Consider the following 16,587-nt stretch of genomic DNA (forward strand, 5'->3'; position numbering starts at 1 on the left):
GGATTTTAAGTCCAATCCAGCATGTTTATATGCAGTTTCTAATATTGCAGATAATTATTCACAATCACTGCTGCTATATATTTTGTCAAATACTTTATAGCTTAAAGAGCATAACAGGAGATTCAAATGAGGTTCTTACATATACGAAAGGCCACTCTATGTACATTTCTTTTCCTATACATAATAAATCTGTACATTTTGTAAGAAAGAAGAAAACAATATTCATTTACATCGTATTTTGTTGTGAAGTTATGTTGCTAAAAACCTTGGGAGAGATCATTATTTGTAGTATACACATTTACAAAGATAAAGCCATTCCATATCAATTATAGTCATGGTTTTAAAAAGTTGGTTACCATAATACTTAATTCTAAATAAATCTTTATCTGCATTGTCAAAGTACTGTAATTAGCATGACTTCTGTGCCAACTGTCAAAGAGAGAGAAGGAATATACAGAAATATTATTTGAACAAAATGGGCTGATTATTGGGTCAGTGATGCCCATGACAGAGCCGAACCTCCCCCCCGCCCCCCCATCTTACACCTAAACCAGGCTTCCCCAATCTGGATCTCTTCCAAATGCATTGGCTAGGAAACCAGGAAATTGAAATCCAACCCAACTTGAAGGCGCCAGGTTGTGAAGGCTGATGAAAACCTTGAAAACCAACAGTTTTGCAATCTTGCAATGTGAACCGTATGTCCTTTGACAGCAAATGAACAATCCACCTCTCTCACCTATGGCTTCCTTTGCAACCTAAAATATTACAGCAGTCCATTTTATGTGAACACCAATTCAAGCAACACAGTGCATTCAGTTTTCAGTTTTGTGAATTCTAGGTTCTTCTGTTTCAGAAGTGCATGACTTTGGTTCCTATCAAATTGCAATTTTCAATGTGACAGGAGAAAATGATTAAATATGTAGATAGTAACTGGGTTGGCCAATTTTAATTACAAATTAAATAAAATCCAATCTAGTTTTATATTCTGGACCCAGCCCCTTTTCTCCCAGCATGTCACTCGTGGTCAAGGGGAGCTCTCAGTTGGAATCAAGTTGGGCATCTATTTACATGATACAAGAGCATTAGACTTCAGCTAAGTGAAATCTTTGAAATTATTATTTTTTTTAAAAAAAAGTAGCAAATCAGTGGGTTAGGTTGGTATACAGTCACAACTAGAGGGTGGGTAAGTATGAATCTTTCCATCTAATATTGCTTTCCAGATCAAAACCCTTTCCTTGGGCCTCTAAGACAGATAACATGGGGAAAGGGTTACTTTTCTTAGGACTGTGGTGTCGTGCTTTTCCTGTGTCCCTTCACACAGTATTAGAAATCAGAGGGAGGATGGATGTGGGAATTGCTTAGTGCTTAGCTAAGTATAAAGTCTTGCTTTAGGGGATGAGGAAGGACACACCGACTAGAAGATCTGCAGGTTCTTTCTGCAGCTCTAAGAGCAGGACAGGACCTGAGGAAGAGTCCCAAAAGTCAAGTTGATGGTTGCGTGATTGAAGCCCTGCCCCCTTTTAATGTGCAAGGCATGTGCAACTCACATACAAAGGGGGCAGAGCTTCAATTCTATGCATGTGGCAGCCATATTGACTTTTTTTTTTTTGAATTCCCCCCTCCTGAGGATGCTCTTGGATCAGGACATTAGATATTTGGTGGGGACCTTGAGCTCCCCGATCATTCTTGAGGAAATCTCCCAAGGGCTTGACTTAAAGATGGCAACCAAGCCAGATGCAGAACAGAATCCCATGGCATTTTTTTGCTGCGTAAACAGACTTGCTCCATGTCTAGATATGCAGCTTGGCTTGTGTGCTGGTGCTGCTGCTGTGAAACTAACCCTGGGAACGGATGGCTGGGTTTACGCTTAGAGTGAAGAAAATCTGCCAAATTAAAAGGTTAGAAGGGGCTGCTGATTGCTCTGCGCAGGCTGAATTGCAAATCAGATGGAGTGTTTTTTTCTTAGAAATCTGCCACTTCAGATTCTGAGGGAAGAGCATCTCTTGTGGAGAAACACAGCAGCAGACTTGGTTTATTATTTAGGAAAGCCGCAGAGGTAGGCGACAACAGAAGTAAACGCGGCCATGCCCTTTCCTCTTAGGAGCGCAGATGCTCCACGTTTGTATTTATAAGAACCTGCCAGCTTTGTGTCCTTCTCTGTACAATGGCTGCATAAAGACAGGAGGTTAAAACAAAACCAAAAAAAAAAAAAATCCCCTTTCAGTTTATGCCTTTTATGGTGATCAAAAAGGGATCACGTCAAACCTTTTTTCTCCTCCAGTCTTGTTAACTTTGAACATGCAGTCAGCAGCACCAAGATGTAAAGTGATACTACAAATTACTTATACAGCCCATTAAGTTCCAACAATATTTATAATTTGATATATTAAACAATAAGTGCCAAATGGTAATAAAACATTAACTATATTGGGGGGGGGAGAGAGTTATACTTTGTTGTTGAGATTGAGAAGACTGGACGCTACTGGAAAGGCTACAGTGCTGCTGCTTTTAGAAAGGAGATATCCCGGTCTCTCAGCATCTGGGGCTCACTCCTCCCTATCCAGGCAGGGCAGTTGACCTTCACTGAGCCCCAAGACCAAGATCAGGCTGGGGCTGGTACGTTTGCAGCTGTCAACCAGCAAACAGAAAAACTGGGGAGGGGGCTCAGTTCGTGACTGGAGAACCAACTGCAGCTCCTTTAAGTCACAGGCACATCACTGGAAAAAAACACAGCCACAGAGCCATGTGGTCTTAAGACCACCGTGACGCTTAGAGTTTGTCCAGTGGTCATCAAGAACAGCCACATCCTCCAGGCCCTGGAAATTTTCCCATATAATCTTACTTGTACACTACCTAGGGCTATATTCTGTAATAAGATTACAAATTATCCTGAGGTTCTATGTTTTAAATCTGGTTTGTTATATAAAATGGATTTCAATATATAATTTTTTTAAAAAAAGAAAGATTTGGTTAATTGTCATAGGGCCTAGCCAACGTAGGACGATCTTAAACAATTTAGGCAGAGCTGGACCTGGCTAATACTTGGAAAGACTAGGTTTGCAGGCTAAACTGGAAAGCTAAAATAATCCCGGAAAAAAGCAATGGCAAACGCTTTTTATATGGTTCTATGGCTGCTTTTTTTTTTTCTTTCGCTGCTCCTCTTATCAAGTGATGACCTGCTAAGGTACCCAGATGATTATTTTATTTTTCATTCTGTTATTATTGTCTAAATTTTTTAAAAAAGGTTTAAACACAGTTAAGTATTTCCACATTTTGGATCTTACTCGGTTTTTTAGATGTGGACCCAGTAAGAAGAAAAATTCAACTGATCTAACAAATACTGGAAAAGAAAACATATAGAAAGGTAGTTACATCAAGTCAAAATAGCCTTATGAATGTGCAGAATTCTGCTTTGGATTCCAACTTTCGTAAGTGGATGTGCTTGTTGCATTCTTTAACAAGAAAACCAGTCTTTTCATTCTGGGGGCAATGAGGGGAAGGAACTACTAATTAATAAAAAATTGTTCTGCATATACAGACCGGCTATAATATAATAGCTAAAGGATAGTTGAAGGGAGGCAATACTCTACAGAATTCATGGAACCTCCTTTAAGTTTTCTGATTTAAAGCATGTTACTATTCCAAAAATGCTAGCTGGCTTTAGACTAACCATCTGGAGTCTGGAGATTTCAAATACAGGTAGTCCTTGTTTAGCAACCACAATTGGGACCAGCTACTCAGTTGTTAAAGGAAACAGTCACTAAGTGAAACCACAACTGTGCTTACGATCTTACTTCAGCTTTCCTTTGCTTTACAGACCTGCGAAGGTTGTAAATGTGAGGACTGGTCGTAAAGTTACTTTGTCATCACTGTTGTAACTGCGAATGAGGCAGTAGCTAAACCAGGACTATGTGTATGTTGTAGAATCTCTACTGGCTAACCGGGAAGTCTGGGAGTAATAGTCCAACATATCTGAAGCCCAGCAGCTTGAAAAAAATTACTATGCCTCATTCCCATTCAATACCATCAGAATATTATAACAGGGGTCTCTTGTAAAGGTCAGTGAGATCAAATAGGTGAAATATGCTGAATACTCTAACGCAGTGTTTCTCAACTTTGGCAACTTTAAGACCTATGGACTTCAACTCCCAGAAATCCCCAGCCAGCAAGTTGCCAAGATTGAGAAACACTGCTCTAAAGCAAAGTATCTTAGACTCCTCTCAGACTCATTCCTTCCCTGTACAGGCAATGCAGATCAGAGAGGTAGGTATGGTGGAGGAGACACCCTACAACTGAAAATAATTTAATTATTATTCTTCTGTCTATAACACCATAATAAACAGTAATCTAAAAATGGAACAATTAGGAGAAATTGTTAGCAAAAATTATTTCTTTTGGGGACCACTGGTGGCCCTAGGCACACAGGTTGTGCACTCTTCGAGCCTTATATAAGCCTTACCAATGAAACAAATTGTGTTGGAAGTTCAAAGCCCAACACATCTAGAAAATGGAGAAGGCTCCATTATGACTATGCTTTTACTATTACAATTTTGACTGTCTCCCTCTTCACAAAGCAGAGATTTGAATTTTTTTGTTGGGGTCCCATGGCCGAGGCATTAAAAAAAAAATCACAGAAGTCTAATAAAATCATGCACTTGAGTGCCAAAATCTCTCAAGATTTTGGTAAGATTATTGAGAGGGGGCAGGGATGTCTCTTGATGAGTGCAGCAGTATTACTTTACAGAAATCCACCAGTATGTGAAAACATAAGCTAACCAAAAGGAAAGCCTTAGGAATAGTCAAAATATATTACATTTCTAGGATGAAGGAATATCAAAAAGGCACACAATAAATAGTAACAAAACAACATATGAGAAAACCCATAAATGACAGCATTTGGAGGATCACAGAAAGATTAAAAAAGAAAAAAGATTGTTACTAAAGATTTGCCTTTTTCAAATGCATTTCAATCTACTCCATCATGCCAGGAAAGAACTGCTTCCATGACACATAAACACTTCCTTGGGGAAGGTGGTCCGCTCGTTTTCCCATTCTACCTTGCATTCAAATCCCTTCAAGCATTTGCCTACACGAGAAGTCAGACGAGCTGTGCCCACAGGCCCCAATCCTATGGTCACAATCACACTTGCATAAGCAGCTTCTCTGGAATGAAAAGCCAGCCCTATGTACTTATGACCATTCTAGGCTCTAAAGACCAAGCAAACTCATGGTCCTCTATAGTATGATACTGCAAATGCAAGGAGTAGGATTCTCTCTACAGGTAGTGCTCATTTAGCAACTGCCTCATTTAGCAACCGCCTCATTTAGCAACCGTTTGCAGTTACAACGGTGATGGAAAAGTAACTTTGTGACCAGTCCTCGCATTTACGACCTTTGCAGGTCTGTAAAGCAAAGGAAAGCTGAAGATCGTAAAATCATGTTTCACTTAGCGACTGGTTTGGTTAACCACCAAGCTGCTGGTCCCAATTGTGGTTGCTAAACAAGGACTACCTGTAAGGAACTTACCCCAGTGAGAGTCAAGATGCTGCAAGAGGACAGTAGCAGTAGCGGATTTAATATCTAAATATATAACCTTTGGAGAGCTGCTTTGGAACCAACTCAGTAAAAAGAAATATTTCTCCAATGGTTGATACTTATTGCTGCATGATATGATGACTTTCCAGAAGTTTAAACCAATTGTGGGTGGTGCCTATTCAACCCTTACGCCTATGTGCAGCATACAGTTTGGGGGGATTAATAGTGGAAAAGGGTTCCATCATAGCCAAGTTCTAAAAACAAGTTCAAAAGAATAGCTGTCATACGACGGAAACCCCTGCATCTTGACATACAGATGAAGTGGAGTACAAACCCTACAAGTTACAAAATAGCATGATGAATGAACTAGATAGCCAGTGATATGCCCCACAGTTTTTTGTAGGCACTTGCATGACTTATATCACTGTGGTTTCTGTCTGGGAAGAAAACTGAGTGGCCGAATTGCGATGCAAATGGGAGATGGTTTCTGAGCCATTTCGAGAAACAGAAGAGCTGTGAAGTTTGTAATCGCGGCCCATTCTTTCATTCAGACACCAGCTCCTCCACTTTCTTTTCACTTCTCCTCGAACCTAAAGATAAACAAAGCAGACCAGCATGCAATTTATCACCGCTGTGGGTTAATTCATGAGAACCTTTTATTACACAAGGTTGGGGGGGATGAAAAAGTGTTTGAATGGGATGAAAAAGTGTTTGAATATGCAAGAAGGCGAGAAAGAATGGAAAGGGAATTATAAGAAGGCTCCCTCATTTAATAAAACTATATATATATATATATATATATATATATATATATATATATATATATAAACAAACTTATTATGCTGTCAACTATTGAAATTGCTTGACAGTTTACAACATGCTGTGCTATACTTGGGGTGCTGATAAAAGAATAAAAATAACAAAAATCTCATTCATTCAAAGCATTCCATAACCACAGGTGTTAAAGTCTTGGAGAAAAAAATCAATTCAATCTATAGGGCACTAGATTGAGAAAAACAGTAAAGAACTAAACATCCTGGAAAAAGGCAATGGCAATACTCCTATCAACAAAATGGACATGCCCCGTAGCTACCAAGAGTTGAACTCAACTCAAGGCGCTTCACCTCTCTCTTAATTTCTAAGCAGAGATTTTGATTTAAAAATCTCACAAAAATTTAATTACATACCAAAATTTAGGCATGCTTATTTGAAACTAAATCTCTCTTAGTTCACGAACTTTTACTTCCAAATCTTTGGATTAGTGCCAACTTCAAACCCAGCAACTGACAGATTAAAGGCATCTGAAAATACTGGACTGCTCTTCATTCAAGTAACTTCCAACAGAAGGAGGTAGTTGGTAGCTGATTAAAAGCTTGCAGGGTATCTATTCTCTGCATTTATTTTTTGGAGGTGATCTATCCAATTAGTGTTCACTAGAAGCACTAATAATTAAGCTAAAGCTTAAATATTCTGGATACATCATACAAAGGCAAGAAAAGATCCAGCTGTGGAAAAATCAAAGGTAACTGAGAAAGAGGCTCACAGAAGGGAAGGTGGGTAGATAATATCCCTAATGTCACAAGCATGAGCTTACAAGAACTCAACAAAGCAGGTTCTGACAGACATATTTATCGGCGTATAATGCGTACTTTTTTCCCGAAAATTTGGGGCTGAAATCCTAGCTGCGTGTTATATGCTGATATGCCCTGCGGCTTCTCGCCTCAAGCGGCAGGGCTGGGAGAGCAAAGTGCCGGCAGCCGGGAGAACGTTTCTTTTTTGGCAGTCCCGGCAACCAGATGGCTGCAGAGGGAGGCGCAGAGCCCGCACGCGCAGAGCCCGCACTGCAGTGCACCGGCAAGGGGAACAAAGGCTGCCCCACGGCCTTGGGAGCACGGGAGAGTCTGGAGACGAGTTCTGCAGCACTCAGTGTCAGAGCAAAGAGCAGATCTGCAGCGGCTCCTCGGTATGCTAAAACGGGTGGGGGGGCAGGGAGCTGCGCACCACTCATTCCCTGGGCCTCTGACTTTGCAAACCAGCCGCTGTCCTGAGCGCTGCGCCTGGAGGAGGAGGAAGAGTTAAGCACCAGTGTGTGTGTGTGTGTGTACATGTGAGCGTGTGTTTGTGGAGTTTTTATTCCTCCGCTGCTGCTCCTTGATTTTGAGAGACTCCTGAGAGCGGAGCGGGCTTGGGCAGAGTGGGGCGCGTCCCTCCACACCGAGCCTCTGACTTTGCCTGGGCTGAGGGGCCACACAGTCCAGAGAGGTGAATGTTGTGCGCTGTGCCGCCCTGGCGAGGCTGCTGGAGAACGGTCCAATGCAACCGTCAGAGGCCGATCCCCTCACGGGAGAGGGAGGAATAAAAACCGCACAAACGCGCGTGCACACACATACACACGCGAAGCTCACCTCTCCAGACTGCGCGGTCCCTCAGCAAGGGCTGAGTATGGAGGGAGGCGCCCTGCTCTGCCCCAGAGCTCCTGGCTTTCCTGTTCCAAGCCCATTTCTCCTCCGCTCTTGGGAGTCTCTCAAAATCATGGAGCAATGGGAGAGGAATAAAAACCGCACAAACACATGCGCGTGCACACACACACTGGCGCTTAACTCTTCTTCCTCCAGGCGCAGCGTGCTCAGGACAGCAGCTGGTTTGCAAAGTCGGAGGCCAGGGGAATGGGTGGTGCATGGCTCCCTGCCCCCCCCCCCCGTTTTAGAGCAAACCGAGGCGCCACTGTGGATCTGCTCTTTGCTCTTTGCTCTGACACTGATTGCTACAGAACGCCCATCTCCAGACTCTCCTGTGCTCCCAAAGGCGCAGTGCAGCCCTTGGGGGAGGGGGCAGCTCCTCCGCGCCAAAGTTTCTCCCAAAGGGAAGAAGGGAAGAGTGGGCAAGGCCGCAGGGAGCTGGAGGAGAGGCTGCGTCTTCTGCATTCACCGGTCCTGGGGCGATCCGAGAGGGGTCGGGTGCAGCTTTGGGCGGGGGGCCGGGGGCACTGCGCAGCACGCCATGGGCTCTGCACCTCCCTCTGCAGCCATCTGGAGCGGCAGCGCTGGGTTGTGGCGGCTGCCAAAAAAGTGCTCTGACACACTGAGTGCCGGACCACGCGGGCGATGTCACTAAAGACTGCAAACAGAGGAGGCATACCCTAATAATAAATTACTGTACCCCCAATGCACTCGGACCACCAGGGATTTTTAACCCCTACTGGTCCACCAGAGATCTTACCTGCCTGCCTGCTGCAGACAGGTAAGCAGGAAGGGAGGGAATAAGTACCAGTACGGTAATAAACAGATTACCATTACCACACACTACACATAGCTAACAAACACTAATGGTACATACACACTACACATAGCCAGCCTACAACATACAAAAGAGGTGCTTTTTCTTTCATGTTATGTATTTATCTTATAAATGGTATAAATATTAATAAACAAAAAGTTCAGAGCTCCCTTTATTTTGCTTGAAAGTCATTTATTTTAAATTTAAGTTTTTTTACTCAAACTTCCTTCTTAAAATTAAGGTGCGTGTTATATGCCTGTGCGTGTTATACGCCGACAAATATGGTAATTCTGAAAAATGATGTCCACTGGGTCACAGAGTTGGGAGTAAATGAGTGACATCCATTTAACAAATCACCCAGCATTGTCCTCATTCTACCCCAGACATTTAAAATCCTATTAACTGAAGAACCCAACTTTTCCCTACCAATCTTCACCAGCCATCTAAGAACTAAGCCCACAAATGACTATTTCAAGTTTGGGTTGGTGCTTGATTTGGGTTGCAAAAAGGCAATGCTCCCAACAACAATTATAGCCTATAATGCTTCTCCTGCTTTGCGTTTTCCCTCTTGGTGGGAGAAGGCCTTCCCGCAGAAGCATCTGCTGTTCCTGTTGGCTGAATGGCTGGGCTCACGTCACACCAGGTTGCAGTTTGTTTGATTCCCACAGTATGTTAGTTGTGTCCAGCCACTGTGGTTTGTAAACTGTACTTCAAGGCAAGAATGGGCAATCTGAGGTCCCAGAGCTACAAATGGCCTTCAGATCCATTTGGGGGGCTCCTGGAGCCTCTTCCAACCACCCTTAGGAAAACTGGTAGCTAGCTGCCATTTCAGAATGGAAACACACAATGGCAATGTAAGGCCCAGATCAGGCGTAACACATTTTAACACTCGGAAGGAAGGAAGGAAGGAAGGAAGGAAGGAAGGAAGGAAGGAAGGAAGGAAGGAAGGAAGGAAGGAAGAATATCTGTGACCCAGCATTCATTTTACAACCCTGTCTCTTCTACTCTGGCTTTTACCATCCCCTCCCCCCTGTCCCCCCGTTAAACATGGTTCTGAAAAGAAAGCATGCTGTGCACTCCTGGCCTGAATGGCATGAAGTGCAAATCTACCCACTGGGGCCCATTCAACAAACTATGATTTAAAACATGCCATGTTTTTTGCAATGTCTAAAGCAAGGTTCTTTCTACTCTGACCTGAAGTGCATCCCCACTGCCCTAGATAGGGTCTTTCTCAGTCCTACCTGCATATCCTGGAAAGTGAATCTGAGGGCTTCTGTAAACAGCTGGACAACAGAATAACTGCCCCCAATATTATCACTGCCCCCAATATTATCACAAAAAAATGTAAACTTACTTCACTGTTCAGAAAGCAATACAAGATTGCAACAACCAGTCCCTGTAGGCATAAAATATTAACAAGTCAAAGCACAGTAATAAAATTAGATCAGAATTATTTTAAGAAGAAAACTTGCACAGATACTACCTGAAAAGAACCCAGGCATAATTCAAAAATGATCTGGTAGTAGTTAGAAATGCGAATCGGAAAGACTGCAAACACCATATAGTGAACGCCAAACAGTGGAATGAGAAGTAACGTTGATTTTGCAAGTCTCCTTAAAAACAAATGCATAAAATAAACCCATTAGGATGAGTCAGTGCTCCTTTGATTCCTGTTTTGCCAACATGGGTCTCCATCAAGAGACATGCAGGGACTTCGTTGCATTTCACTCACTTGTATTGTGATTGGTCATTGCCTCCCACATCCGGTGATCTTAACTTCTGCAGCAGAATTCTTATAATGCTAATGAAAAGTATAAAATTTACCTATGAAAGAATTAACAGATGGATTAATAATGGCATCAATAAATGCTTAGTTCTTCCAACCATTCACTGATCAGTTAAATCCTGTGGTGGTGCTCTTAAGAAACAAAAAACCTTAATGTGTAGATCAGTGTTTCTCAACCGTGACAACTTTAAGGTGTGTGGACTTCAACTCCCAGAATTTAAATAAATAAGAATAAATAAGTAAATTTAGCTACTCTTAACTTTCAGGAAGCAGGCTAAGGTTTTTAAAATTCACCAGGGATTGGGGGACTCCTAATAGTAGGAATGTCACTGGTTGATTTTCTTGTTACTGTTTTTAGGACCGTGGAAATGTTTTTCATAGCGCTAATGTGTTGTTCTTTTTAAATTGATATTATATTATTAGCTGCCTTGGGGGAACCTCAGCCTTTCCTTCTGGAGCCGAAGGATGGGTTTTAAATAAAACTAATCATGAAAAATAATAGACTTTTGCCTAGACCAACACTCATGCGTGAAATTTCAAGGGATAAAAGCTACGGTGAAAAATTACAACATTAACATATAATTCATTTCCAATGCTGAATTTACTTACTAAAATGGAAATTAGGATTGGTATTCGTATAATCCACCAAGGAGCACCATGATCGTTTGTATCCCAGCAACTGTTAATAAAAAGGGAAAATAATGAATCTAATTCTATCAGCAAGGATACCTAATAAATAAGCATGATAAATCCTCAGTCACTGTACCATAATTAAGCTTATCTCTAGCGAAATTGTGAGAAAAATTGAAAGTAGAAAAAGTGGAGGGGGCTACAATATAATCAGAATCAGAAACAAGTATTATTTTTATACTATATCACAATGGATAGATGTGTAGTTGGGGCTTCAGTGGTACCAGGACAACATTTCAAAACCAGGCCATTCCATCTCAATTTTATAGGGCTTTTACTTGCTAACAGCTTGGTCCTGTGAAGCCATTGTCTCTTTTGGTAGATCAGCTGCTACAAACAAGAGAGCAATGGCTTTACCCCCTGCCCAGGAATGTGTATTTGTGTGCATCTGCATGCTCCTGTGAAGCATTCCATGCCTGCGTCCACTTTCTTCTCCTTGCTCTGGCCAGCGGTCCCTCTGGCAAGGTAACAGGTGGAAATGACAAAATCAGGAGGAAGAAAACAGTACTTTCCTCACATCTCATCATGTTGGATTGTGAAGTGAGGGAAGAAAAGCCAGTCTGTATCAGACAAGGGAAAAGTCACTCCTTTGTACATCAGGGCTGAAGAATCCCAGAAAGGAGAGGCAGAAACTCAAGATTTTGGACTTTCTACCATTCATAACTCCAGGGGCTAGATGATTATCAGAAGCCCCCAGATGTCATAAGGACACAAAGGGTGGCACTGATCTCAGTTTGCTGTGTCTCTAACATGCGGAAGGTCCCAAATCCAAGTGATAAGTGCCAGTCACAGAGGTCTTAAAGCCTGGGAAAATCAGAAAAACATTGGAAAAAATGGAAAAATTTGATGGATGGGGGAAGGAAACACTGCATTTTTTATTTGTATTTTCATTTTTGTATTTTTCCCAGGTCTTCACATTTCTGATCAGCCATCTCTTCAAATCATGTGGCAGTCCATGTTTGTCATCTGAGGCAATCCATATCTTGCTGTGGAATGAGCATGCCTCAAAACAAAAATCCAGAGTAATGAATCACCAACACAATATAAACTATGGAGGCCTGTAGACACTGCTTTTTTGTGGCAGTACCTATACTTTGCCTCCTGCCTGGACTGACACTGCCCTGTATGATTGTAATGCCATCTATCAGGATCCAGAAGGTGTGCCTTCTCTGTTGAAGCACCTGTCCTCAGGAAGAGAGATAACTTCCTGATGATGTTTTTTGGAGAAAATCTATCTATGCGGTTGCCAAGAGTCAACACCAGCTTGACAGGGCATAATCAATCAAAACAAAAAATCTGATGTTCTGTGAGTCTTTAAAAGATTGGCTGTTCTCCCAGGCTTTGTGGGAGGTTGTCTGTAGAGGTTGTGGCAGAGTTTGTCTGGACACTTAGGTTCTTTTTCTATTTTAAGTGTAAGCTACCCAGAGTCAGGTGGCTTCTAAATCTATCAAATGAATGAATGAATGAATGAATGAATGAATGAATGAATGAATGAATGAATGAATGAATGAATGAATGAATGATGTCTGGGATGGGCAACTGCATTATGATCATTGGGTTTCATGATTCCATAATTTTGTAATATGTTCCCCCAAATCTTCCATCAGACAAGATGTTCCCCCCGCACACAAAAAAGAGAGAAAGAAACACAACATTCAGAAATTAGATATTTCAGTTATTTGCTCTGCATTTTAAATGGAGACCATACATTAAATTCATTAGTGGTGCATATTATATCTGGTTTCTTCTCCAGGACACAACACTTGTTTTCACATCAGGCATATTGTTATTTTGGGGAGCAGAAGCAACACACAGTTACTTCTTTAGTGCTTAAATGTCCTTACTCTATACCAGGACTGTGCCTATAACTGGAATCTCCAGCACCGCATTTGCACGACCCAGCACCTCAAGATTGCAGCACTGGCTCAATTTGAGTGATGCAATTTTGACTCAAACGTGAGGATCCCATCCTCACTCTTAAAACCCCACCAGAAGGCCAAAAATCATGCTCCTTTCAGTGGTATCACCAGATGATCTTCTGTGGTGCTTCAGAAGATCAGGAGGCTGTGATCCAAACCTGACCTTTTAAACATCCTCCCCACTCCCCATATGGTACAGCATTCTACAACAAACAGAACTGTCTAGTTAAAACAAGGCAACCATCTCTGACAAATATAATTCAAGTTCATATTTCACATTGGACAATGTGTTTATTACCTGCTGCAACCCAACTGTGTATCCAGGAATAAAAACTTTGGCAATTTTGGACATGATGCAACCAGAATCAGTGTCTTTTATAATGAAGCCTGGAAGCATATATGCTGCTATTCAATGGTGCTTACCCAGTGTTGTCTAGATACACTCTAGATACTATCCACGTGATGATGAAAACTGTAGGGATTCCTGGAACAAAGACACAGCAGAAGAGGAAGGAAAAGATATATAGAATGCATAACTTGGCAAAATTAACTGTGCAAACAGAAATCATTTTCCAGATTAAGAATTCAAACTATATAATATGACATAGCATGAGAATTAGCTGAAGGGAAAACACTAATACATCAACCTAGATTACAACACATTTGGCTGTGTTTGCACATGTTCATCAAAGTCAGTGAAAGATCTAGTAGTGCGTGCTAAAGCTGGTTAGGGTTAACCTTGGGATTTTTTTGGGGGGTGTAATATGCTGTGTGAAACCATGCCATTTAATTAATTAATGATTGAATTGATTCCATAAATCCAAAGCATTGGTTAATTCAGTGATTACACTGAGCATGTTCTATGAACACAGCTCCCTGATATTCAGGTGAAACATGGGTAGTTTGTCTTCAGTCAAGTCAAGCATGAATACAGATGTTTCATACAGTATTTTTCTGATACAGTCTTTGGTGATTGAAGTCCAAGATGTCCTGCTTGTTCCTGGATGCAGTGGCTGCTATAATGATATGGGAAGGTGCTATATACTGACTCATACCCTATATTGTGAGCCACAGAAACATCTTCAGGGCTGCTGTGAGGAATTTTCTTGTTCTCTGGCAGATAAAGTCACTTGGATTCACTCACAGTTGGATGACTGGGCAGGTCCAGTTGAGGTCCCTGGGTGCAGTCTTGTGGGGTTATTTGGACCAAGTTTGAGCCTGTGCCTCCAGAGGGAGTGGCCAGGGTCCTCCAATCTGTGAGTTTGGTCATCTGTTTATTAGATCCAGGGCCTTCCTGGGTTATTAAGGCTGCTTGGGAAGTGACCTATAGTTGCATCCATGTGGTGGTGTCAGCTTCATTGAGGGATGGGATGGTCCCCCTCTTCGAAAAAGGTTGTGGTGTGCCCCCCTCCTCAAGAAGCCCTCACTGGACCCAACGCTCATGGACAGCTATTGTCCAGTTTCCAACTCTCCCTAAAAAGGGAACGTTGTTGAAAATGTGGTTGAACAACAGTTGAAGATCTTGAAGAAAGCAGTTTATCTGGATCCATTTCAGTCGGGTTTTGGAGCTGGGTACAGTACAGAGATAGCATTGGTCATACTTGTTGATGACTTCTGGCAGGGATGGAATAGAGATGGTGCATCCATCTTTGTGCTTCTTGATCTCTCAGTGGCTTTCAATACCACTAATCATGGTATACTTATGGGCTGGCTATAGAGTTTGCAAATAGGAGGTACAGTTTTACAGTGGTTCTCTTCCTTCCTCCATGGTTGTTTCCAGTTGGTGTTGCCAGGAAGGAGAGGTTGCACACCTGGCTCTTCACATGGAGTCTCTCAGGACTTGATGCTCTCACTCCTTCTGAACATCAAATGACATGGCCCCACTCAGTTGGGGTCCAGTATCATCCATATGCTGCTGATACACAACTGTGTATCTTGACCATGGGCCATCCAGTTGATACCACTGGTGTTCCGATCCAGTGTCTGGAGGCTGTCCAAGTCAGAATAGGAGCAACAGGCTCATGCTCAGTCCTGACAAGACCAAGTGGAGGATTTTTCCTCTTTGGTCTTGGGTTGCACCCATTCAAGCCTGAGGTGTAATCTCGGCATTTTCCTGGAATCACCATTCCTGCTTGAGGAACAGGTGGCAGCTGTGGCCAGGAGGGCCTTTGCATAAGTCCATCTAGTGCACCTGTGCACTTTCCTACAGCAGGAGGCCCTTCAGTCACCCACGCCCTAGTCATCTCTCAACTGGATTAGTGCAATATGCTCTACATGAGGCTGCCCTTGAAGACCACTTGGAAACTATAGCTGGTCCAGAATGCTGTGGCAGCATGGGCAGTGGTGGGTGCATTACATTATACCCATGCTTCATCCCTGCTTCTTGAACTGCACTGGTTGCCAGCTGGCTTTTGGGTTAAAGTCCTGGTGCTGGTTATTGCTTATAAAGCCCTACATGGTATAGGGCCAGGTTATCTGAGGGACCATCTATCTCCAATAGTTTTTGCCTGCTCAATGAGATCAAGCACAGTGGGTACACTCCAGGTTCAGGCAATTAAACAATGTCATCTATTGGGACCTAGGCAGCACACCTTCTTTGTTGTGGTACCTGACCTGTGCAATACCATTCCCCCTAGAGATTCCTACAGCTGTTTTGGAAGTCATCAAAAACATGGGTCTTCTCCCAGACCTGGGCTTAAGGCAGATGTTGAGCCTTTGTTAGTTTTTTGTTGGTTTCAGGTACGTATGGGTGTTTTTAGTCTTCCAGAGTCTTTAGTCTTTTTACTGTTCAGTCTTTTTTATGTGTATTTTAAGCCACCCTGAGTCTTCTGGGAGTTGGGCAGTCTCCAAATCTAATAAATAAATAAAATGTCTGTCCAGCCACGATTGTCTATATAACCATCAGCAGTTGTCCAATGTGCCTTGATACTGGAAATGCCTAGGATTGAATGTGCCCCAATATGACCCCCTGACTTTTGTTTCTGGAAAAGTAAACCAAAACCTACTCAATTTGTGTCAGGACTTTCTCCTATCTAGAAGCCCTGAATCTTCTTTCCAGCATGGTTCTGGTTTCACTTGAGAACTTTCCCTATGCTCATCCAGGAGTTCTACAGTTGTCTCTCCAAGTAGCCTGAGTACTAAGGTCAGGGGACTACAAAATCTGTGACCCATCAAGCTATATAAATCCCCTCAGCCATCTAGCAAGAACTTTGTATGCATCTCCATAATTTTTGCACTTGCCTGAACCTTCAAAACAATGGTGGGTCAAGGATTGGACAAATCCCAACACATAGAATGCTGAGTTTGCTGAGTCTCAAATTCCAGAGGCCTAAGTAGGATACAAAAGTCTCTAATATGAAGGGGGGGGGGGGGAAAAAGAAA

General features: G+C 42.4%; 1 protein-coding gene across 2 annotated transcripts in view; it reads right to left on the reverse strand.

Annotated features, from left to right (window-relative positions):
• Positions 1–78: 78 nt before the first annotated feature.
• Positions 79–16,587, reverse strand: part of VIPR2 (vasoactive intestinal peptide receptor 2) — a 69,554-nt gene continuing 53,045 nt past the window's right edge. For both annotated transcript variants that reach the window (XM_088150292.1, XM_088150291.1), the window contains 6 exons: positions 13,630–13,690; positions 11,207–11,276; positions 10,544–10,635; positions 10,295–10,424; positions 10,166–10,207; positions 79–6,125 (listed from right to left, as the gene is read on the reverse strand). In XM_088150292.1, coding sequence (XP_088006418.1) covers positions 5,952–6,125; positions 10,166–10,207; positions 10,295–10,424; positions 10,544–10,635; positions 11,207–11,276; positions 13,630–13,690 — 569 coding nt within the window. In that variant the 3' untranslated portion in view covers positions 79–5,951. The remainder of the gene's footprint in view (positions 6,126–10,165; positions 10,208–10,294; positions 10,425–10,543; positions 10,636–11,206; positions 11,277–13,629; positions 13,691–16,587) is intronic.

Source organism: Python bivittatus, unplaced genomic scaffold (genome assembly GCF_059951505.1).
Source record: "Python bivittatus isolate LINGU-HERP-01145 unplaced genomic scaffold, Pbiv_v1 ctg000610_np1212, whole genome shotgun sequence".
In the NCBI taxonomy this organism is placed as follows: domain Eukaryota; kingdom Metazoa; phylum Chordata; class Lepidosauria; order Squamata; family Pythonidae; genus Python; species Python bivittatus.